The 26,390-nt window shown below is 34.1% G+C and overlaps 1 protein-coding gene across 1 annotated transcript in view; it reads left to right on the forward strand.

The window, feature by feature from the left end:
• The first annotated feature begins 8,726 nt into the window (after positions 1–8,726).
• LOC121380402 (serine/threonine-protein kinase Nek10-like) overlaps positions 8,727–26,390 on the forward strand; it is a 50,758-nt gene continuing 33,094 nt past the window's right edge. Inside the window, exons 1-12 of the mRNA XM_041509196.1 lie at positions 8,727–8,846; positions 10,960–11,020; positions 11,911–12,029; positions 12,502–12,600; positions 15,343–15,469; positions 16,344–16,422; positions 17,833–17,900; positions 19,896–19,975; positions 21,493–21,579; positions 22,752–22,841; positions 24,563–24,694; positions 24,970–25,063. Coding sequence (XP_041365130.1) covers positions 8,803–8,846; positions 10,960–11,020; positions 11,911–12,029; positions 12,502–12,600; positions 15,343–15,469; positions 16,344–16,422; positions 17,833–17,900; positions 19,896–19,975; positions 21,493–21,579; positions 22,752–22,841; positions 24,563–24,694; positions 24,970–25,063 — 1,080 coding nt within the window. The 5' untranslated portion in view covers positions 8,727–8,802. The remainder of the gene's footprint in view (positions 8,847–10,959; positions 11,021–11,910; positions 12,030–12,501; positions 12,601–15,342; positions 15,470–16,343; positions 16,423–17,832; positions 17,901–19,895; positions 19,976–21,492; positions 21,580–22,751; positions 22,842–24,562; positions 24,695–24,969; positions 25,064–26,390) is intronic.

The raw sequence follows: 26,390 nt of genomic DNA on the forward strand, positions 1-26,390 counted from the left end.
CTAGGGGGGCAGTTCCCCCCCCCCACACACACACACACACACACACGCGCGTGCGCGCGCACACACCCTGTCCCCGTCTCGTACGCTTATGGATTTAAGACAGTCCAAATTGGTTGTAAAATGGACGCATTAATAAATACGTAATTCAATCTGAATAAACTTAAGACATTTGAAAGTTAAGTTTTATATTGAAGACACATTTGGTTGAAACATGCTTTGCTTTTTTTTTAAATATGAAAACAAAAAACTATAGACTAGTTGGACATTTTGCAATGACCTCGGTACTGTCCATAATTAAAATCGGTGATATATACAGACACACTTTGAAAATGTATTAGTATTAATGTGATATTTAAAAAAGTATGTGCACAAAATTTAGCATATTCAAACTGTACATGTGAACACATAAAATGGATAAATCGAAACAAGGATCGGCAGATAGCAGATGCGTGTGCAGGAGGAGGGTTTAGACTCCCCTTCACCCTGCCTTCACAAGTGCTTGGATAATGAGAAACTGATAACAATAGCCGTACATCTCGTTCATCAGAATCGCTAAATGTATTGGCCTTCCAGTCGTGGGTCTGACTTTTGCAACCGGCCTCGGTGGCGCAGTAGTTAAGCCATCGGACTACAGATTGATAGGTACAGGGTTCACAGCCCGGTACTGACTCCCACCCAGAGCGAGTTCTTAAGGGCTTAATGGGTAGGTGTAAGGCCACTACACTTTCTTCTCTCTCACTGACCACTAACCAACTAACAACTATCCCACTGTCCTGCACAGACGTCCCAGATAGCTGAATGAGGTGTGTGTTCAGGGCAGCGTGCTTGAACCTTAGTTGGATATAAGCACGGAAATAAGTTGAAATGGCTGAACATAAGAAAATATAATTCGGTTTAGTGTTTTTGTAAAATGTCAATATGTTTGATTGTCAAGACGTCTGGAGTTACAGCACTTTGCTGGAAATATGCATTTCTAAAAATTGTATTTGAGTTTGGTAGTATGATTGAACGTGGATGAATTTAAAATAGAAAAATATTAATGTTTTATCAAAGACTACACAAGTCTTAAAGACATTCCAATATATTGTGGTTGTCAAGTTTACCAACTTAATGAAAACGCATAGTGTCAGATTTTGCAGACGAATGTATGAATGAATGAATTAATTAATTAATGAATGAATGAATGCTTAACGAGACCCCAGCACAAAACAATGGTAAATATATACATGAATTGATTATCAACATAAATATTAAAAGATCTCAAATTAAGTTCGTTAAAACACAGTGTAATGAGCTGTGCAAAAGTATAACCAGTATTGCAAGTTTGCTTAGTGTCATACTGTAAGGATGTAATTAATGTTGCGTTTATAATGATAATAATAATTATACCAGTTAAAACTATAATATATATCTTGCAATGACCACCCAATATAATAAAAATCATTATCTAAAAATTGCTTCCAAAATGTATTAGTTATCAAGATAAACCTCACATACTTTTGTTATGTTGAGGTTTATCTTGATGGTCTACTTTCAACTGAATTCATTTCATTTCATTTTAACTATTTTCGTGCCTATATCCAATTAAGGTTCAAGCACGCTGTCCTGGGCACACACCTCAGCTATTTGGGCTGTCTGTCCAGGACAATGGGTTAGTTGTTAGTTGGTTAGTGAGACAGAAGAGGTTGTAGTGGCATTACACCTACCCACTGAGCCCTTAAGAACTCGCTCTGTGTTGGAGCCGGTACCGGGGTGCGAACCCTGTACCTACCAGCCTGTAGTCCGGTGACTTAACCACTGCGCCACCGAGGCTGGTTTAACTAAACTGAATGGGGCGTTTGCTTAATTAGATAAGTGATGTGTGCCTCTGTGTGACAGTGAGGATTTACTCCTCAATCAAGCGTTTTTAAGACTGGCTTTTTTTTTTTTTTTTTTTTTTTTTTTTTTCTTTCTTTCTTTTTTTTCTTTTTTTCTTATTATTTTATATATATATATATATATATATATATATATATATATATATATATATATATATTAAATAGTCCGATCCTCTTTTCTTTCTCTTATTTATTTTTGGACTGTCCTTCAAAAATGCTCCAAATTATATAAATATTCGGCCGAGCAAATTTAATGAGAAGATTTATTTTTAAAAATTATATTAATTAGAGATGCGCATCAAAATTTTGGATTTTGGATGTAAATTTCAAAATTGTCCCCTTAATTTTTCTGTCCCGGAGCAAGTCACTGGCAATCCAAAGACAGGCCCCGGGACGGACATGCTCGAAACTAGTGGTATATGAGCATGTAAAAATTATTCGCACTCGCGCAGTCATAACGACTAACAAATAAAAAGAAAAAACATGCCACGGTACCGTTGTCGGACTTTCACACCTGTGACGATACGATATATTGTCAAACGTTTCTTAGTTGGGAATACAGACACGTAACAAACATTTACACACTTTGAACGGAAAGTAAGATTTTATTATATTATTTTTGTATAGCAATGAATTAGGGCAGGGCGGGCAGGTCAGGTCAGGTCATAGGGCTTTACGTGCACATTCAGAGCAAGCTGTACATAGCGCACGCCTATCCTGAGCATAAGAGCCTTGGCCGGCTCCTCTGCGGGGCAGGGCGCAACGCCCTTCTATTTATTGATAGGTAAAAACACTGAATTACGACGTCAAAGAGCTGTATGCGAGATCATTATGATGCCAAAGACATATGATGCGAGATTATGACGTCAAAGAGCTGTATGCAAGATCATTATGATGTAAAAGAGATATGATGAGAGATCATGACGTCAAAGAGCTGTATGCGAGATTATTATGATGACAAAGAGATATGATGCGTGATCATGACGTCAAAGAGCTGCTTATGAGATTATCAAAAATAGCTGTGTGAAAAATTATGACGCCAAAGTACCGTGTGTGAGATCATTATGACCTCAAAGAATTGCGATATCATTACTGTGTAATATAAGATATTTAAAGATGCAAGTTTTGATCCCTATCCTGTAATCCCAGACATAAGCTTTGTTTAATCAACGGGTATTATCAACTGCCTATACATGCATCATGCAAATCTGATAAATGATAACACCAAACGGTTAACATTTGCAGGGGTTATTAAAGATGTGGTTTATATTAATTGGCCTACGGTAAAGCTGGGCGGTATTGAAATTTGAGGTTCGGTATCGTTATCGGTATTTGTGGGATGATTTACCTCGGTATCGGTACGGTATTGACACGATACCGATATCGAGCGCTCTTTTCGGTATACTCGGCTTTAAATGCATGCCTGTGTTATGACTCACCCGCTAATTTCATCTAAATACAATTAAATTCCATATACAAGGCTCTTGTTTGATTTATACCAACCCATTTTGCGTTCGTTAGATATATTATTAATGCATTTTGGGAAATATTTTCCAATACCGAAATTTCGGTATTTTGAAATTTGCTCGGTACGGTAAATCGGTATTGACATAGCTAATACCGATACCGAACGGTATATATGGTATACAGCCCAGCTCTAGCCTACGGTAATAAAACAAAAATCTTTACCCTAATGGTTTGGCAACAAAGTGTACAAAAATATGTCCAGAAACTATTTATTTTATGGTTTTTGCAATATAATAAATTATTATTTTTAAAATTATATAATGATTTTTAAATTTTCATATTTATGCCATGATGACCAGTCCTGCTGCCATTTAATTCCTAGGTGGACGTGTCTGAATTTTCAGTCAAACTTACAATACGTGTCGTATCCTTTTCACTCATCAGTCATTCACTTTCAGCCATGAAAAAAACGTGTAAGTGTAGGGCCTACAAATCTGAACGACAGAACTGTCACTCGTGATCAATACCGTATCTTTGCACAACACAGAGTGATTTTGGTAGGAATGGTTTTGACCGGTCACCCTTTTCATAAGCCTGCGAGGCGGAGGGGATTAGAGCAAGGAGGGGTTCAACTGTCGGCGCCTACCCCGCCCAGTAGGTTACTGGAGAAAATCTTCACATGGAGACATTCGAACGGTTGTTGGTAGTAATGCAAAAATGAATAAACGTTATCCATATTCGTGCATTTTCGTTTAATTTGGGCAAAAGGCAGCCTGGCTCAGCCCCTCCACACACACACACACACACACACACACACACACACACGCCCGTACTTCTATGGTCCTTTTGCTGACCTTTCGTTGAAATCTACCATAAAATGAGAAAACCGTAGTCTTAGAATATACCTGTTATTTACTTTTATTTGTATTTAGTAACTGGTCATCATAATGCTAATTTTATATAAATACATTTTTAAAATTTTAATTTTAGGATGGGTTTTTTAATTGTGTGTAATAATCAACAACGTGATTGGGTATACTTTTGATTTATTAGTAGCAGTAGTACGGCTATGACCCCTTAGCTGACCTTTGACCGAAATGAAAAAAAAGAGAAAAAAAAAAAAAAAAAGGAGAGAAAATCGTAGTTTTAGAATATACCTATTATTTGCTTTTATTTTTTAGTAACTGCATGATCATCCTAATGCTAATTATATACACAGTTTTAAAATTTTCATTTTAGGAAATTTTGTTTGCAATAATCAAAAAACGTGATTTTTTAAAATCAACTTAGTAGTAGTAGTAGTAGTAGTAGTAGTAGTTCATCAAGATAAACTCGAATGTAAGTGCACATGCTTGCACTTGTAGTCAGAGTTAATCTTGTTGAACTATAGTAGTAGTAGCAGCAGCTGTTGTTGTTGTTTGTTTGTTTTTTAGTTTTTTAAAGTTAAAATATGGGTAACTTGAATAGTGTACATCTGTCTTGATCATTGATGATAGTCTTGTGAATAAAGCCAGAGGAGGAAAACACAGAACAAAACTAGTAGCTTTGAGAGTTATGTCCCTTGAATGCTAAATAAGTTTCTATGGGTTAATTCGGTGACATAAAAACACAAGTCGAAGGAAAACGAGACTTCTCGGGTAAATAAATGATTAATAAGTTATATATTAATTAATGTTAGCACTTTAAATAGTTATGCACACGTAGAATATCATTGAAGTTGTTGTATTTTCAGCTGCATACTTCAACTTCGAAATTCTATACCTCGTTCTAAATTGCAAACATTTTAAGTGCTTTTTTGTCAACAATTCCAGTTTAGCTTGACATAAAAGGAAAAGAAAAATTGTTTTGGAAATAGCAAAAATTTTCTATTATTATGTTGATCCACATGCATCACATAGTGCCATTTGACTGCTTAACCAAGTTCGTGTTTTATATTCACTAGTTGACAAATGAAAAGGCCTTTCCAAGGCTTTTGCTGTTTGGTTATGTCTATGATTAGTAATAGTATGAATGAATCATAGTCACTTGTACCATCCAGGGGCCTAGTTTGGGATTTTCAGATGGTACGCAGACTGCTTTGGCGATGGAATAACATGCATACACATACACGCATTTACATCATATATTTGAATAAAAAAATATATATATTTGTAATCTCAGCCGACTCGGTTGGTATGCAGCTGTGTACTATGCTGCTATGCCCCGGGTACTATCCATTTTGTATCATATTGCCTGGTAATTTCGTACCCTAATCATTCCATACCATCTTGTAAAAAGTAATTTCGTACCAGTATCTAGCAAGTAAATCAACCATATCATAAAAGCAAGGACTAAACAGTATGATATTTTGAGACATAGAATCGATAGATTTCACGTTTGTTAAAGGGACATTCCTGACTTTGCTGCATTGTAAGATGCTTCCGACTAATAAAATATTCCTACGATTAAACTTACATATTAAATATATTTTCTTGTTTAGAATATCAGTGTCTGTATATATTCAATATGTTTCTGGTCATCTTAATATTTGTAAGAAGCCCAAACTGGATTTTGTCTTCAAATAATTTCATACATACGAAAAAGTATACTTTAAGAAATAAAATCAAATTTAACCTAGTACAAAACAACGATCAGAAACACGTTTAATATACAGCCACTAATATTTTATGCAGAAAAATATATTTAATATGTAATTACAATCGTTAAAAAGTCTCTCTTAGTCGATAACATCTTAAAAGTTGCAGCAAACTCAGGAATGTCCCTTTAATTTACAAAATTAAATGGTTTATATGTACTATAGTCAAAAAAAGAAAAGGAAAAAGTCAGTTGCAGGTGTTTGGATTTTATATTTACAGAGGTTTGAAAAATGTATGTAATGTTATTTTTTAAAAGACACTACCGGGGTGATTCACGTCTGAAATTTAAAACTTTTGTATTGTATAAAATTACTTTCAGTTATGGTACGAAATTACTTTTTGCAATGGTACGAAATGACCAGGGTACGAAACTACCAAATTAGGTATAAAATTACCATTGTACAAATTGACTAGCAACCATATGAATAGTCATTAAACTATTTTTAAACTTCAACATATATGGCACAATTGGAAAGAACAACAGAGTGTTAAAACGGTAACCAGTTAATTCGACCATAGTCATTTCACACCATAGTCATTTCGTACCCAATTTTACCATTTCATACCCAAGTCATTTCGTACCATAGTTATTTGGTCATTTCGTACCATGTCTGTTTGGTCATTTCATACCAAAGTCATTTCGTACCTCAATCATTTATTGTGCAGCTTAGTTGAAAGATAGATAGTCAAATATCGAATTACTGGTTTAAAAAATAAACATTAGGCTAATGCAACTATATTGCAGCCCCACCCCTTAATAAAGAAAGAAAGTAAGAACAAGAAAAAGATGATATATTACATTCATCTCACATTTCTGTTCATCATTATATTAAAGGAACATTTGCGGCATTATAAGATGTTTCTGACTAATAAAATAGTTCTACGATTAAACTTACATATTAAATATATTTTCTTGTTTAGAATATCAGTGTCTGTATATTCAATGTGTTTCTGATCGCCTTAATATTTGTAAGAAGCCCAAACTGAATTTTGTCTTCAAATAAGTTCGTACGTACGAAAAAATATATTTTAGGAAATAAAATCAAGTTTAACCTAGTACAAATATTTGAACGATCAGAAACATGTTTAACATACAGACACTAATATTTTATGGTGAAAAATATATTTGAAATGTAATTACAATCATTAAAAAGTCTCTGTTAGTCGATAACATCTTTAAAATTGCAGCAAACTCAGGAATGTCCCTTTAATTACCAACAAGCACCTTGTGTTAGAATAACATAACAAGATCTTCTAAGACAAGCCGATCTCAGAAAAACCTTAATTACCCACGAAGACCGTGTGTTACAAGGTATGTTTACACGTCAACGTTTATTCGTCAACAACCGGCGTCGTGGTAGGCCATCGGTCTACAGGCTGGTAGGTACTGGGTTCGGATCCCAGTCGAGGCATGGGATTTTTAATCCAGATACCGACTCCAAACCCTGAGAGTGCTCCGCAAGGCTCATTGGGTAGGTGTAAACCACTTGCACTGACCAGTGATCCATAACTGATTCAACAATTAAAGGCCATGGTTTGTGCTATCCTGCCTGTGGGAAGCGCAAATAAAAGATCCCTTGCTGCTAATCGGAAGAGTAGCCCATGTAGTGGCGACAGTGGGTTTCCTCTCAAAATCTGTGTGGTCCTTAACCATATGTCTGACGCATATAACTGTAAATAAAATGTGTTGAGTGCGTCGTTAAATAAAACATTTCTTTCTTTTTATTCGTCAACAATAAAAATAAGAAGTGGCATACCATGACAAAACTAAGATACCGAGTACGAAATGACTATGGTACGAAATGACCAAACATGTTACGAGATGGTAAAAAGGAGGTACGAAATGGCTATGGTACGAAATGACCAAAGCACTATGGTATGAAATGACTATGGATCGAAATGACCATAGACTATGGTACAAAATCGATGGTACGAAATGACTAGTAACCGATGTTACACTTCTGTTCAAGATCTTTCTAGGATATACAACTTATATGTTAGTTTTGTTGCAAATCTGATGGAAGTACAAAAATAAATCCTTTTTTTTTCGAGGATATATTAATTGTAAAATAATAAACTTTTTTTCACTCATAGTTCAACTAAAAAATAGACCCCCTTAAACAATGTCATACAAGATGTAAACTGAATAATAAATACATTTTAAAATATACTTTATTATCATAAATCACAAGATTAAAAACAAATTCATTTGACTGAAATGTAGTTGGCAAATAAATATTTAGAGTGGCAAAAGAAATGGAAGATTGACACATTTTTTGGTGAACAAGAATAGCAAATCTGTCTCTCTCTCCCACACACACACACACACACACACACAAACACACTTATTCTTTGAAAGACGGATATACATGTATATGTGTACCTTGAGAGATACATGTACACGTATATATCCCTGAGAAAGAATATGGATTATGGTTAGGGTTAAGAAAATCATATAGTAATGATAAGAGTAATTAATTTTGTCAAAAGGATAACTTAAAAAAAAATATGCGAAAAGATTTGGGTATGGCACCATATCTGTTTTACCCTCTGGCAGAAACCCTGGCATTTACTTTTTATAGTGTTGGCCAATCCTAGTCAATATTATTTGCAATAAATATTATTTGTCACTTGTACATGTATGATGTACATGTACGCTAGATTATAATTTATATTGTATGTAATGTTCCTTCTCAGATCTACCTTGGATTCTCTGGTTTAACAGCTGAACATGTAGACAGTATGTAGACAAGGCACACACCAGGTCTTCTGCAGCCCTTATCTTTCCACTCCGTCCAGAACATTACTAATTTCATATTAGTATGTCATCTCAGGAAAGAAAAGGCAGACTGGAAGATCCAGACCAGTGAGTAGTTGGGGTTTTTTTTCATCTTCAATCGAATAGTTGTAGGTTATACTAGCAGTAACAGTGTCATCTTTTCTAAAATTTAAGTCCATTTTATATAAATGCTTCTAGAAGTTTTATAAAATCCACTACCCATGGGATCAATGATTTAAAAAATTTACTATCCACGATTAAAAATTCATTAGTTTTACTTTAGTTAATACAATTTTACTAAATAATAGTAATAATCAGATATGTCACCTAAAGATGGAGATAGAGCTTTAAAACATTAACATTAGGGGATTGGGGTAGGGGCAGGATATTCATATTTACAAAATATAGACTAAATTGCAACATTTGAAAAAAAAAAAATTGGCATCCATGGCAATAGTAGTTATTTACTAGCCTACCATCGAATATCACTAGCCATGGGAGTGGGGCTACCATAAGCTAGAAATCCTGTCTGGCATGGCAATAGTAGTTATTTACTAGCCTACCATTGAATATCACTAGCCATGGGAGTGGGGCTACCATAATCTAGAAGTCCTGTCTGGCATGGCAATAGTAGTTATTTACTAGCCTACCATCGAATATCACTAGCCATGGGAGTGGGGCTACCATAATCTAGAAGTCCTGTCTGGCATGGCAATAGTAGTTATTTACTAGCCTACCATTGAATATCACTAGCCATGGGAGTGGGGCTACCATAATCTAGAAGCCCTGTCGGGCATGGCAGTAGTAGTTATTTACTAGCCTACCATTGAATATCACTAGCCATGGGAGTGGGGCTACCATAATCTAGAAGCCCTGTCTGGCATGGCAATAGTAGTTATTTACTAGCCTACCATTGAATATCACTAGCCATGGGAGTGGGGCTACCATAATCTAGAAGCCCTGTCGGGCATGGCAATAGTAGTTATTTACTAGCCTACCATTGAATATCACTAGCCATGGGAGTGGGGCTACCATAATCTAGAAGCCCTGTCGGGCATGGCAATAGTAGTTATTTACTAGCCTACCATTGAATATCACTAGCCATGGGAGTGGGGCTACCATAATCTAGAAGCCCTGTCGGGCATGGCAATAGTAGTTATTTACTAGCCTACCATTGAATATCACTAGCCATGGGAGTGGGGCTACCATAATCTAGAAGCCCTGTCGGGCATGGCAATAGTAGTTATTTACTAGCCCAACACTGAATATCACTAGCCATGGGAGTGGGGCTACCATAATCTAGAAGCCCTGAACATGCAAGTATCTTAGATTCTAGTGTAACATTGTGTGGTCATTGAAACAAAAAAATGTCTTCACTATTTTTATGTTTATGTTCTGATAGTAGTGTTTTCCCTAGAAATGTGGCAAGGCATGGTAGACACAACACTTTGGGGGCATTTTCACCATTTTCAGGGCACTTTTTTGCATTAAAGACAAAAAAAATATATTTGAAATAAACGTAAATGTAATTAATGTTCTTGCTTTAATAAATGAATGGCAAAATATATAACAAAGATATATTTATTAATTAATTAATAAAAAATTGTAGTGTTTCATCAAGGCAATTTTAGAATTAATTATTGAAAAAGGCTTGTTTAATCTCAGGGAAGCATGGCGCTGATTAAGGCAAGATGGTGCTAGACTATTGATCTTAAATAAATAATAGATTTACATGTGCCATATAAAATGTATAAAATTTGTTTGACAATTGTATGACAGTGGCAGCATCTGTGTCCTGTCCGGTGACATCTGTCTAATAAAGCGCTTGCCTGATGTGTGGTCAGTCTGGGATCGATCCCCATTGGTGGGCACATTGTCTAATCCAGCACTCTGCATACAGGTGCATTCATCAGTTACCCCATAACATGGTTTAGACAGTGTCCACTGTTTTACTTTTGTTGTATTAGGGTGGTACATTTTCATGACTCTATCCACTTACAGTTCAGGGCCTCATTTTACAACGCGATCTTAGAGCTAAAATTACCTCAAGTGCATACAGTTATGGTGATTTTAATGCTAAGATCGCTTCGTAAAACGGGGACCAGATATGTTGGCCATTAACAATGACATGATTTCAGACTTGTGCTAGAAAAACTGCTCAGGCAGAAGTTAGTTTATTTATTTTCACTTTTGTTTTCAGTGAGGCTAAAAGTTTGTGCAGACTACTGAGTCTTATCAAGACACCTGCGAGCAAACAACAAGTGAGAAATTTTATTCTTTATTACATAATACAGCCATTACATCTTACTATATAAATAAATACAGTCCTGAACACTGTAATCGCCTTGAAATTTGCAATGGCAATCAGCAGTGCAGTCACAAAAAGCTGTTACAAATTGATTTGCAACAGCAGCAGCATTTTTATCATTATCATGTATTTACTTTGTTATTATGTGTCCTAAATTGCCATCACAAGATCATCTGAATTTCAAGGACTGCTTTTTGCAATTATTTGGAAAGAATTTTTCATTTTAGGGTACCAGCGTGTATGTATGTGGGTTTGTTTGTTCTGCCTGTGGCAGCATGGAAATAAACAAAAATCCAGAAAAATACATTATCACTTCATATCAATTTGCAGACTTGTCAAAAGTTTCTTCATGAAAAAGCACATAGCTATTTTACAAATCTAGAAACATTTGTAATATGGATAGTTTAGTTCAAAAGTTTAAGTTTAAAGTATTGTATGACTATGCATATTATTTTAATACAATCTCTCTTAAATAAACAGGTAAGATAGCTAGAAAAAAAAGAGTACATAATACATAGTAAGTCAGTTAAGGCTAAAATGATAGTTCTGACATAAAAAATGTAATTGTTAAAAATACATATACTTTCTAGCTCTAAAAACACTGACATTATGTCATACCAGCACATTACATGACAACAAGTAATCTATTCTCGTTTCCAGTTACCATCTCATCAGCTTGATATGTTCTATAATAAGTCAGTTAAAGCTAATATGATGGGTCTCACATTAATTGTTGAAAATACATGTATTTTCTAACTGTAAAAACACTGACATTATGTCATAGGCTGTAATACCAGCATATTGCATGGCAACAAATTAAGAGTAATCTATTCTCATTTCCAGTTACCGTCCATCAACTTGATATGTTCTAGTCATTCCAAGACCAAGTGTCCCATTCCTCAACCCAAATCTGGAGCCTGCCAACATCTTTCTACTGAAGCAATTGCTTTGCAGAAGTTCAGGTTTGAATATTACAACATTCGATATGTTTCAGATTATATACATATAACAAATGTATTGGCTTCAACACTATCACTGCTGTCATTGCAGTACACATGCATGGATTGTAATCAGATGTGAAATGCTTGCAGTTATAATTGAACGAAACAATAATAATTACTGACTGAAGTTTACAATAAGATTTTTGTAATTAAATGTTTTATTTACAATGTCATTTTAACTATATGTATATTTTCTATTTTGTAGCAACTTAGTTTGTCTCCATACTGATTTAAAATTAATATTGATGTCATATTAATATAGATTTGATATTTGTAATATTGAGATTGATACTGATCTGAGACTGATACTGATTTTAAATAGTGAGATTGATACTGATCAGATATTGATTTTGATGTACAATTGATACTGATTTGAGATTGACACCGATATGAAACTACATTAAAATATTTCTAATGACTATTTTTGTTACAGTGTTCAGTACCAGAGTGAGAGAAACTTCAGTTCACATCCTCATCACAAATATCTGGAGGAAGTCTTCACAGCCTTGACGCAGCAAAGACTTTGCTCTCCGTAAGTTCTCTGTATTATGAGGTGAATTGGATACAAGGTCACTTAACTATGCAGGGTTGGAAAAAAATTTCAATTTAGTGGTAGCCCACCAGGCTACCAGGTACCTAAATTGTGGTAGCCCAACATCACATTCTGGTAGCTCCAAAATATTCTTACACAGTATTATCTATGCTTTATATTTCAGATTGTGATAACTATTTTCAAGAATAATAAAACTACAAACATGATCATTTGTCTCGACTATTTATAAAGAATATATATAATACAAGAATGTCATTTGTACAGGTGGGATACTTTCACTCTGTGCCGTCTGTGCTTTCCGACTGTATATTTATAAAGAATATATATAATACAAGAATGTCATTTGTACAGGTGGGATACTTTCACTCTGTGCCGTCTGTGCTTTCCGACTGTATATTTATAAAGAATATATATAATACAAGAATGTCATTTGTACAGGTGGGATACTTTCACTCTGTGCCGTCTGTGCTTTCCGACTGTATATTTATAAAGAATATATATAATACAAGAATGTCATTTGTACAGGTGGGATACTTTCACTCTGTGCCGTCTGTGCTTTCCGACTGTATATTGAGGAACACAACTTCTTCTATAACGGAACCCTCTTTCCTTAATCCTTTCTGTTTATATCCATTTATAAATCAGACATCATTTGAGAGATGAGAACACCTTCTAGGGCCATACCCTGATCAAAATCCCGGGGGGGGCACTACATTTTATAAACAATGAATGAAACACTATGCAAATTAAAACCTGACGTGTGTGCTATTTTCTGGAGTAAAAAAAAAGGTGAGATTCTCAGGGGAGCATCTGTTCCCCCCACCCCCGGAGGGTATGCCCTGCCTTCAATAAATTGTTAAAAGTACCATATTTGACCGGAAATAAGTTCAGGGGGCCAAGACAACTTGTGACCTTAGCATGGGGTGGGCTTATTCCTAGTTTTGTTTAACAAAAATAAATAATAATAAATAAAATAAATAATAATTAAATGAAACAGGAAGAAAACGACAACAACAAAATGTCTATTAATTAGGGTTCCATTTGTTATTAATAAATAATATTCATTTATTTAATTAATTGTTTTGTTACTAGTATCTAATTATGAGAAACACACCTTCTATGTTACAATTACTTACCAGTGCTGTTTATTTACATCCGAAATTAATGTTGAGAAGACTTACAACAACAGCAATTAACAACAAACTCAATAATGTATACACGTTTGTGACACGGACAGCCAGCTTACACTCTTCTGCTAGTTGTCAATCTAGGTCATTGCAACTGTCCTTAGCCAATCAGAATAAGGTATTTGCTTAATTAGCATTAACAGCAGTGTGGTTTTTAAAACAGACATTGGTTTTAGTTCAGACTTTGGGTACTTCAAAGAAATACTGCAGACATGAAATTGAAAACAATGTTACACACTGTTACCCGTAGATTGCTAAATCTCACTGGTGGGAAAAGATTGTGTTACATTTGTCTGCAGAAAGAGCAAACTTGCATTTTCCTGTTATTCAGTAAATTACTGTGATACGGTGGTGAAGTTGGGGGTGGGCTTATTTACGAACAAGGGCCTAATTTCTTAAATGCTATCAAAACGGAGGAGGGCTTATTCAAAGACATGGGCTAATTTCCGGTCAAATACGGTAGGTTCACTTGTTTGTAATCATTACTGTAAAAAAAAAACCGCTATGCATCGCCTTTATTGCTTTTACAATGTCCGAATCATATGGCTGACGACTAATTGAAGTTTGCTTAGTTCACATGTGATGTGGATTAGCGGCCAGTAAAGTAATTGAATAGTAATTTGAAATATTTTGCTTGGGGTGGTTTTTAAAATTATATTATAGGTGGGTTTTTTGTGTGTTTTTTCCCAATAGCCCACTGGGTTTATGTCATGGGCGAAACTAGTTGCCCGGTCACGAAATCTGGTAGCCCTGGGTGTCCAGGCAGAGTCTGAATTATTAGAACATATCTTAAGGGTTTTTTCAAAGAGGAATAATAATCATTGTTAGGGGTGGGACGTAGCCCAGTGGTAAAACGCTTGCTTGATGTGTGGTCGATCTGGGATCAGTCCCCGTCGGTGGACCCATTGAGCTATTTCTCACTCCAGCCAGTGCATTACAACTGGTATATCAAAGGCTGTGGGATGGTGCATATAAAAAATCCCTTGCTGCTAATCGAAAAGAGTAACCCATGAAGTGGCGACAGCGGGTTTCCTCTCTCTATATCTGTGTGGTCCTTAACCATATGTCCGATACCATATAATCATAAATAAAATGTGTTGAGTGTGTCGTTAAATAAAACATTTCCTTCCTTCATCATTGTTATTAAATATTAAAAAGGAAACACACGCTATATTATTATTTATGATTTCAAAACACAACTTTTTTTCTAAGAAGGTGTGTTAACTTTTTATAAATTAGTTCTGTCTTTTGAACCTGAATGTGATAGAACATTTACTTGAGGTGCAGTATGATTCTGTTCAAACACCAAGTGGTATGTGCTGTCCTGTTTGTAGAAAAGTGTATATACATATGTATTTCTGCTAATTAGTTGGAGTAACCTGCATGTATGTTACAGCAGCTCTCTCTCTCTCTCTCTCTCAGATAACAAATAGCGAGTTTATCATGTGCCGAAGTGTAATTAAACCAATAAATATGTTTTCCTTTTTCCTTTCTTTTATATGTAAAACATTGTTTCAAGATGTTGTTATTGTAGGGAGTGGATCAATGGAGCTCCACCTGAAAACATTCTCCGAATTCTTGTGTGTTTACGGATTCTCATGAGAGATTCGTCATTTCAGCACAGATTCTTTGAACATGGAGGTGTCAAATATTTGTCAGAGGTATACATTTCAGTCCTTTTCTCTGGGCTTACTTGTTATGTAATTATTAATTTTCTCTTTAATTATTGTAAAATATATATCCTTTAATTATAGTGAAGTTATAGTTTAGCCATGAGTTTGCAAATAAAGAGCTAATTTTTGAAACACAATATAGAAAATTTCCAGATTTTAGTGTCAGCAGTGAAGGTACATGTATGCTGATGTTGGTACAACTCAACAATACGACAATAAAGTTTTTATACTCACTGAATGGGATGTTAAAACTGTCCTTCATGTGATATATCCCATGTCATTTGCAGCAAAACCATGTTTTTGTCAAAATCACTTAAATTGATAAATAGTGTTTTGGACATGAACTCTTCATATATTTCTTGATAACCATCTACGTCCACCATTGTAATGGTGGACTTAGATGTAAAATACAAGTACATGATACGGTTATAGATTTCAAACAATATTTAAGCCAGTTTATAACATGTTATAATAAAAAGGTTGAGTAATCAATAAACGTTAATGAACACTTACTAAATATGTTATCATTTATGGTAAAAAAAAAGTGTAATGTTATTTACAATTGTATTAGTAATTTACTGATTCTTATTCAAGATTATTTAACATGATTAAAATGTATTTTTGTCAAAAATGTTTTTTTAAAAAAACAAGAAATATAATATCTAGTTTGAATTAACTTTCCTTGTATTCAGTATAAAATTAAAACATGTCAGAATAATATATTGTATTATGCATTTGTATATAAAATGTACATGTTGTCCTGGTAGCATATAAGCTGTTGTTGCAAGGTTGTGCATGTCAGTTTCTGTTCATAGATCTAAAATGAATACCAATTCTTAAAGTGAGAGTCTTTGTTTTTCAGCATTTTAAGAAAGCTACAAATAATTATCTTACTAATGGAGATGAACTCTTTGTGGTCGATATTTTGAAGGAGATGACAAGTAAGTAGTAGATGCTATCAGTTCCCTATCAGTCCAGATGGAGGAGACTGTTGGCTTTTTTCTCCATCTTATTGTCCCACATATAGTTTTCCAGACCTTTTTTTCACAGTGTCTCCACAGGGGACAATATTTCGAAATCTGAGGTAACCGGAAGTCGGTTCACATGTTTTTTTACCTAGGTAACCAATTGTTCAGTTTCATGAATTATATTTGCGTAACCTGTGGTTTAACTGATTGGTTAGCTCAAAGTTATGTTGAAATTATATTTTAAATACATAATTTTGAGCTCAAACATAAAAGTTAAAACAAAATACAAAAGAAAACATTTTATAAAACAGATTCTTTAATGCTTGCTAAAGTTAACAATATTGTCAAAAGACTAAATATCAGCCCCAGTACTGAAACAAAATAGATATACTTCCAGATTCCTTTTCTCGTTTTGTGGTGGCCAAGTGACTTTCACTTTGTCAAAGGTACTTCTATACTACATTGACGTTCCAAATGTTTGTTTTCTAAAGCTCATTATGCGAAGTTGGTATTTTTCAACTGTTGTGACACTTTTGGATTCCTGTTTTAAAACCATTTTCAACATTTGTAAAATATTATGTCTAATATATATTCCTTTAGAGATAAAATAGCAGTAGATAATTTAGCCGCTTCCAGCAGTCCATGCACATTTCTTTAAAAATTTTGGCTCGACTTTATACTGAGCATTTAGTTTAAACTGGTTACAGGTTGCAACTGTTGCAATATTACATTGTCTACTGGTTTGCTGCACATCAAGTATCTAAAAATCAGTCTAAAACATTTGTTGGAATACTAGTCAAACTTTAGGGTCTCGAAATTACAATACTCAACTGTATAATAAACTTACTGTAATCGTGAAGTTTGCAAGTTTTGATTTCTGAATGTTTACAGGTCACCGATTTGCAGTTAGCGTAAATTAAATTTTGCGTAACCAACACGCGAACAGAACGGCGGTTCACTTAAAATATTGTGCCCTGTCTCCAGACATTCAGCTGAAATTTTGTGTATAACTTTATCATGGCGATTTGCCCATTTTTGACAAGAGTTATGGCCCTTGAAATTTGTTTGGCCTGGTAGGGAACATGTATTGCTTTAGCAGTATTGTCAAAAGACTTGTTTTGCATTAATAATAAAACTGTTTGATAACCAGAAGTTACTTTATAATTTACATGTATGAAGAGGTGGGTATCATCAAAGTTATATACCAGTAATGAAAAACTGATTTCTTAATTTGTTTTGACAGAAACTAATTCTTTGATTTATCGTGAAATGCAAGAGAAAACACAACAGTTACTGTAAAATAAAATTAATCATCTTAGTTGATATACAGCAGAATTAAATAACATTGTATACTTGTATATTTGGTGTTGTGTATATTTTCAGATATATTCCAGAAGTTGTCAGCTAATGCTCAGCACAGGGAGTGGCTTGTAGCATGTGAGGCACATCATGTGAGTACATCATCTGAAATTAATGTCGGTGACAAAAATTATCACTCAATGTAAGTGATTAAGACATAATAAATATCGCTATATTGGTTCTACATTTTTATAATGTTTACTGAAAATTTATTTTTATGTTCCTAAAGAAATCAGTTTTATTTTTATTGGTAAGTTAAAAAAAAGTCATGTGTAACAATGTTATTAAAGGAATTACTATAGCAATATTTGATTTTGTACTTACGATAAATCTTAAAATCCAAAATATGGTAAACCATCTTATTTATTTGTTTTGAATATAAATCATTTCCTTTTCCAAATATTTTGTGCTTATATCTATATAAATTTCACACATGTTCCCCACTGAGTTATTAAAACTGACCTCAACTTAATAGAAAACCGTAGAGGGGACTGATTAATCATTCTCTTAACTAGATTATAGGCAGCCATTTCAGATGTTACCATATTCAGGGCACAATATTTGACGCGAACCGCCGTTCTCTTCGCGTGTCGGTTACGCAGAATTAAATTTACGCGAACTGCAAAATGGTTACGTCATGACCAGTAAACTTTCAGAAATTAAAACTTGCAAACTTCACTATTACAGGACGTTTATTCACACAGACATACTACTAGTATTTCGACAAATGTTTTAGGCTGAATTTTAAATACTTGATGCGCAGCAAATCGGTAAACAATGTTATATTTCAACCATTGTAATTTATAACCAGTCTAAAGTAAATGTTCAGTATAGAGTCGAGCCAAAATTTTAAAGAAATGTGCTCAGACCGCTGGGTACGGCTAAATTATCTCCTGCTATTTTATCTCTAAAGACATAATATTGGATTGCCTATAATTTTACATATGTTAAATACAGTTTTAACGTAAACAGGAATCCAAAAGTGTCACAAAAATTGAAAAATACTAACATCGCATAATGTGTTTTAAAAACAAACATTTGAAATGTCACTGTAGTATAGAAGTACCATCGATAAAGTGAAAGCGTAACCAGCACAAAACGAAAAAAGGAATCTCTTCAAATAATTATGTATCTATTTCAAAGGCGTAGCACCCATTACGCACAGTACGAATGTGCGTAATGCAAAAACATAATCCGGGAATAGGTCGAGGCTGTATGTAATTGTTCTATAAAATATATCCTCTTAAAATTGACTCGAAAAAAGATAGGAAAAAAAAATGCCTCCGAAAAGGTTCAGAATGCATCTACAGCAGTTCTGAGGTTCAAAATGTTCACAGGGGGAGGCCTCCCGAATCCCCTGGCTCAGGCACGCCTTTGGCATGCGTAATGCTAAAAACAATGTCTGGTTACGCACCTGTATTTTGTTTCAGTACTAGGGCTGATATTCAGTTCTTTTATAATATTGTTTACTTTAGTAAGCATTAAAGACATTTTTTGGGTAAAATGTTTTCTTTTGTATTTGTTTTAACTTTATGTTTGAGCTAAAAACTATGTATTTAAAATATAATTTCAACGTAATTTTGAGGTAACCAATCAGGTAACCCACAGGTTACGCAAATACAGTTCACTTAACCGAACAATTGGTTACCTAGGTAAAAATCACGTGAACCGACTTCCGGTTACCACAGATTTCGAAATATTGTCCCCAGATATTAATATATTACAATTCACATGCAAAGGGAAGCGAAAATTACTCTCCTAGAACTAGTCCCAGGGGAGTGAGCTGGTAGTTTGTTTAATCTGTTAATTCAATTTATCCTGCAACTACCGTTTCTATTGACAGAATATGATGACGGATAAAGCAAAGTCATATTCTGCTACTAGCAGGATATGACTTTTGACGTCACTCACGTGAGGTAATACGCATAGCTACATTACAAAATAGCTCTTTTGACCTCTAGGTCATTGTACAATGTGGCTGAAATAACAGAAATAATAGCTTTCCCCTTAATTTTTATGGTCATCAACTAATTATTCTTTATATATGGCTTGCCTGTCCATACTCAGTCTGTTGTGTTACTTTGCAGTCCCTAGTATTGTTGCTGACAGCCAGTGATGTGTTGGTTCTACACTGCTCTCTGTATGCTCTCATTAGACTTGCTCAAAGGTTGGTTTTAGCACATATCTCACATTTTTAGTCCCCTACCAGTCCCAATCTGATTAAAATTAGCTCTACTGGGTCTACCAGTAGATCTAACAGCATTGCGTGGACTCCCATGTCCAGGTGACATTTTATCTATAAATATCAATTTAAATATCGACCAATTACACTTTGCCTGTTATACAAATTCTAAAAATATCTGGTATAAGTTGGTCTATTTCAATATTAAAAAAACAGGGGGAAAAGTGCAGTAATAAACTCTGTATTGTATACTAGTATAAACAGATTTTATGGCTATACCATCACAGTTTTTTTTCCGTCTTAAAACGAATTTTATATAAAATTTTATATTGCAATTAGTTTCCAGCATACTTTGTAATTCACCCAAATCATTTTGTATACCCTCAGCATAATCCCGAATGTTTTCAAATCACTGGCATGATTTTGCAAGTATGGTATTGATTGGTCGAATGAAAGGTCAACTGGATATGACCTCCAATGGGGTGCTGTTAGATCCACATGTAATAGTGGAGCTAATTTTAATTAAATTGCTATCAGTCCAGTCATTTCTGTCCGTCTGTCCCACATATGTTTTCCGTATGTTTTTTGCAGAAGACTGAGGTATTGAGCTGAAATTGTGTGTAGTGGTTTATCACGTACTGTTACAGATCAACTTTGACTTTCATAGCGATTTACCTGTTTTTGACACAGTTATGGCCCTTGAGCTTAGGAGACGTGAGCTTGTTAAACACTAGAGCTTATTAATCGTCTACCATTCCAACTGGAGGGACTATTGGTTTCATCTCCGTCCTTCTGTCTGTCCATCCGTCTGTCCTGCATATAATTTTCCTGATGTTTTTTTTTAACAATGCCTTGAGATATTGAGCTGAAGTTTTGTATATAGCTTTATAAATTCACTGCTACTTGAATTTGGGAGATAAGAAAAATTTGTTGTGCCCTGTAGGGAACAATACTCTCAGAATGCTTGTTTGGAATAGCTATCTGGAACAAATATTACCCATATGGTTACAAATATCTTGGTACATATCAAAGTGGTACGTCCCACTAGAATGCCAAGTGGAACGTAACACTTTTGACGTCATACGATGACGTCATCAATTAGTGCACTACAGTCTTACAGAAATGTCAACGAAATGAGATGAGTGATATAAATTAAGATCGATTATGGGTAATAAATAGGATATTAAACTTGCTACCATTTCGTATCATGTTTATGTTCTTCATGAAATAATTTCCATTGTCATTCGCCAAAGCTCGTGACAACTGAAAATTATTTCACTCGGGACAGAAACATGATACAAAATGGAAGCTTGTTTAATATCCTATAATTTCTATTCGTCAATTATTCTATATATTAAAAAAAAAAAGCTGTTTTAAAGTTGACCTGATATGGTCAACTTTAATGTTTTATTCTAAATAATCTTGATCCATAATATTTGAATATATGGTTAATTTTTAATTTTTGTGCAAACCATGGTTTATTGAATTTGTGTTTAATTCAGTGAAAAGCCACGCCAGCTGATTGGTGAGCTGAACACAATTGATGTTCTACTGCGGATAATCCACGAGTACGATATGATGTCAAAAAAGTAAGTTATGAAATATTTGTTATGTAATTACATGGTTAGATCTTTGTTTGGTGTTTTGAGTTTTTCATTTACATCCACCTGATAGTTAAAATTTTGTTTTCGTTTAACAACACCATTAGAGCAAATTGATTTATTAATCATTGGCTTTTGGGTGTCAAACATTTGGTCATTCTGACATTGTGTTAGAGTAAACCCGCTACATTGTTTTCATTATCAGTAAAGGAAAGGAAATGGTTTATTTAACAATGCACTCAGCACATATCAGTAAAGGATATTTTATATACATTTTCCCACAGACATGACGGCACATACCCAGGCCTTTGAAATACTAGTCGTGGAACACGGGGGAGGGGGAATCCATGGATCCACCAAGCGGATTTGATCTGCTGACCAAAGCACCTTATGTGCACCTCCACCTGATATAAGCTCAAGATACTTTGGTGGTCTGAAGTGCAATGTTCTGTAGAATGGATAGAATGGTGGTCTTGGATTTTTTTACATTTCCACAAGTGTCCTACGAGTGATATATCAATGTTTATGGTGTGTGCTGTCTTGTCTATAGAAAAATTCATATAACAGATGCCTTCTTGTTGTTTTGATAACAGAATTTTTATAAAATCCACTAGCCATGGGATCAGTAATTTAAAACATTTACTAGCCACAATTAAAAATCCACTAGCCCTACTTTACTTTAAAATAAATACAGTTTTACAATAGTAATAATCAGATATGTCACCCAAAGAGGGAAATAGAGTTTAAAAACATTAAGATTTGGGAGATAGGAGTTGGCCAGGATATTCATATTACAAAATAGACTCAAATGCAGCATTTGACAACTTTTTTTTCACTAGCCGTTGGGCATGGTAATAGTAGTTATTTACTAGCCCAACATTGAATATCACTAACCATGGGAGTGGGGCTACCATAATCTAGAAGCCCCGTTTGATATGTGATATGAAGTTTTAAGTAATGCAATTGTAACATGTTCATATCTTTTAAGGTGTGATTGTCTCGATTGTTTTTACAATCGACAGATTGGTACAAAGATTAGTTAGATGTTAGTTTATCATATTCACTTGGGACCTTTTTCGGCTCTTTATTGTTCTATTTTAATTACTTGAACAATTTAGAAGTTGTTTATTTTATAAAGAGTTAATTATGTTTACTTACAGAGTGGCATCTGATCTGCTACGACTGTTGTGCGCCGACTCTCAGAGCAGAGATATGGTTAGAATTTATGACGGGGTTCCCATTCTTCTCAGGTACAAATCTGGATTTCCACTAGATGATTTATTACATAATACTGTATATCACTGTGTATTAGCCAACTCTGTGGATAAGCCGACCCCATAGTTTGCCCCTCAGTATCTGGTACAAAAAGGTTGGTACATGTATGATGTATGAACCGACTCAACTTTTACGTAGTTGAAACAGGCAAAAATATAGATATATCCAATTGAGATAATGTTGGTCTCATGCAACAGTCAATTGCGGGAATTTGTTTGGGTGAACTGATCAACATACATTAAATGTACCAAAACTATTTTAATAAAGACTTTAAGATAGCTAAAAAAAGTATAAAGGTTGGGTTTTTTTAATATCCCCTGATGTGGGATTACTTTGTTCTGTTCTTTTATTTCTCGATTGAATCAATTGCATGAACATCGCTAGCTTATAAATGTAGTTTCACTTTTATATAGCGGTGTAAGTATTATTTAACACCCACAATAGATGATTGCAATGATAATTCTGGTGTTATCTCTAATAAAACATAGTTTCTAATAATGTATTGGGAATTGCAGAATCAACAATGACGGTAAGTGAAAATCATCAGTTCTGACCAATTAAATCTGCGATTGCGAACAAAATATCAGCAGTCATGAAAAGACTTAATGATAGTTCCAAACATGTGACACATTTGGCACCAAAATCTTACTATTTGTCAGTGGCTTTGGTCAGAAATTGCCAACACCATAAAAATAAAATAAATTTGATTTAATTTCTCAAATAAAATATAACTTTTATTGTGTGTATCAAACAATCAAATAGATACTGGTATGGGACTTAATAGAGGCTGTTAAAAATACTGGTTAAATAACGTAATGATAAGGTTTTGAAGCAGGATTGACTGATGGTTTTTCGTTAGTATCATATTTCCGTACACGCCGATATTTTGTTGTATTTTCTTAGACATTTTTTGTTGACTCAGTGTAGTAGCCGATTAAAAATAAACTCCACAGTTTCAAATCCCAAAACATATTTTATTATTTTATAAACAAAAATCGTTTACAAAATAAGATGAAATTGACTCATTACCAGCGTTCTTTAAAAAACATTTTAATGAGCTGATTTACCTGTAAATATATATAATTGTTCACGGTAGTTGTAATGTGCTATACATACATACAGAAGCTATATCAGTAATGATGGATACAAGGCAACTTTTAAAAATTATGTTTTTTATATTTTATCCTCTCTTTATTTTATTTTATATTTTTGTCTGATAAACAAATTCACCTTACATATATTTCTTGTCAATTGGAAATTAGTGTATTTAGATGAGGAAAAATGTTTGTAAAGTGGAATTGGAAGCAGAAAATTTTTTGCAAAGTAGAATTTTACCAGAGGTAAAACTATGCATATTTGGTGCCAATTAGTAATTAACAAAGATTCTGTTGGTTGCTTTAAATTTAAATCAAAATATCTACTTAAATAGGCATAATCATCCTATGCTGTATGAGTAAACGTTATCCAACTTCAGGAATTTTCATTTAATTTGGGTAAAAATCAGACTGCAACCCCCCTCCAGTATGGGAACCTGTTAGTCTATGTAAATATGGAAATTATTCAGGCAGAGAGGCCTTTCAATTGCATTAGTCTCACAGACATGTTTTTTAATGGAACCAGTAATAACATTAACATGAGGTAGTTTCAGACCATCGTTAAAGCACAGGTTTGATTGATCACTAATCCTTTATGACAGTGAACTTCATTCCGATAATGTGGATGTTCTGTGGAATGTGGTTTGGTGCATCGTCCAGCTCTGTGAGGACCCGGACTCCAGCAACAACATCCGACAGATGGGGGGCATTCCACTACTACTTTCTCTCCTACAGTAAGTACCACCCTGTCAGACTCTATCTCTGACACGCACGTACACACACTCTCTCTCTCTCTCTCTCTCTCTCTCTCTCTCTCTCTCTCTCTCTCTCTCTCTTTCTCTCTTTCTCTTTCTCTCTCTCTCATTTTTTGTCCTTTTTGTTTTTAGTTTTGAGCATTATTTATGTAAATAAGATTTGCCTCGTGATATATTCATTTATCCAATACCGTATATATTTTAGTATGTTTTTCCTCTTTGGTTAATAGAATATCTTCTTTTTATTTCAACAGTGAAAGAAAATTTGTTACGGAACGTGCTGATGCAAGTGGAATGGCTGTTGCCTCTGCCAGAATTCATAAAAGAACACCTTCTGTACTTGACGAGGTAGGTTTGATACTAATTAGTTAAAAACAGGGGTCACACTGGTCATAAAAGTCATAGATTTTGCAAATTTAATTTTTCCAGGTCTGGAAGTGATGACCTTTTGAATTCGGTCATAGAAAGTCATGAAAAATTAAAATTGCTTCAGATTTATTTTATATCCATTTAAAATAACTCAACGGCATCAAAATATTGTAATACAGTTAAACTTTTCTGAAACAAACACCTATCGGACCAAGTATAAAATCTGGTTTTAAGAAATATACGGTTTAGACCGGTTCTCTTCTGTGTTGATATTTAAAAAGGGACCGTGAAAAAGTTTAATTTAATTCCCATTTTACTAAGGGTCCAGTTTTGAGGGGTTTTATTGGTCACAAAAAATCATTAAAAAGGTTTTTTTTAATGGAAAATGCCTTAAAAACTGAATATTGAAGAGGTTATTTTTTTTATCATGTTACCTATTGTAGAGTTTATTTCAGTTTTGTTAAACATAAAAAGAAAAAGAGTATCATACTGAACATTATGAGACAGTAGTTTTCTTTGCTTGGTCATCAGTCATGGTATTAAGGGATGTATATTTATTGTTTAATCTTGAAACAATTAAAATCTGTTATTACTCTTGGATACAGCTGTTTTTGGAGAAAAGAAATAAAATCATAGATACATAGAAAGAAAGAAAGAAATGTTTTATTTAACGACACACTCATCATAGATACATAGAGAATAATACACGATTGTCCGTTAGATACCATTTATCTCACAACTCGTCGTGAGATAAATATGGTATTTGTTATTCTATTTCTTACATATCCTCAAAAACCAGCTTGTAAGCAACTTTTTACATCTTTTTCAACTGAAAGTTATTAACATTTTCATTGCACTTGTAGCTAACTTATGCGTCGCATACCCATGATTGTCAGGTTAACTATAGGACACAATGTAATCGATTTCCATTGTGTAGTTTTTTATTGGATGTATGGCAGTGGTGACCTGATCATCACCTAGGAGCAGTCAGTCATATGTCTTGAAATTGTTAACACGTACATGTGTTATCAAAAATAACACATGGTGTTCTCACCAACGGGTGTATAAGAAATGTACATAATTTTATTCTGTTTAAAAAAATATTATTTATGAAAATTCATTTTAATTTCACCTGCTTTGTCAAAAGGGTCACTGGGGCATTTTTTCAAGACGAAAACCCCATAAAACAAAGGTGGGATATGTGTGGTGCATTAATAATAACATTTATACTGACCATTTTTTATTCTTGTGATTTAATGCACTTGTATGTTTTGTGGTCTCAGACATGTTTTTGTGTGTGCGTATT

The sequence above is a fragment of the Gigantopelta aegis genome, chromosome 9, assembly GCF_016097555.1.
Source record: "Gigantopelta aegis isolate Gae_Host chromosome 9, Gae_host_genome, whole genome shotgun sequence".
Taxonomy (NCBI): domain Eukaryota; kingdom Metazoa; phylum Mollusca; class Gastropoda; order Neomphalida; family Peltospiridae; genus Gigantopelta; species Gigantopelta aegis.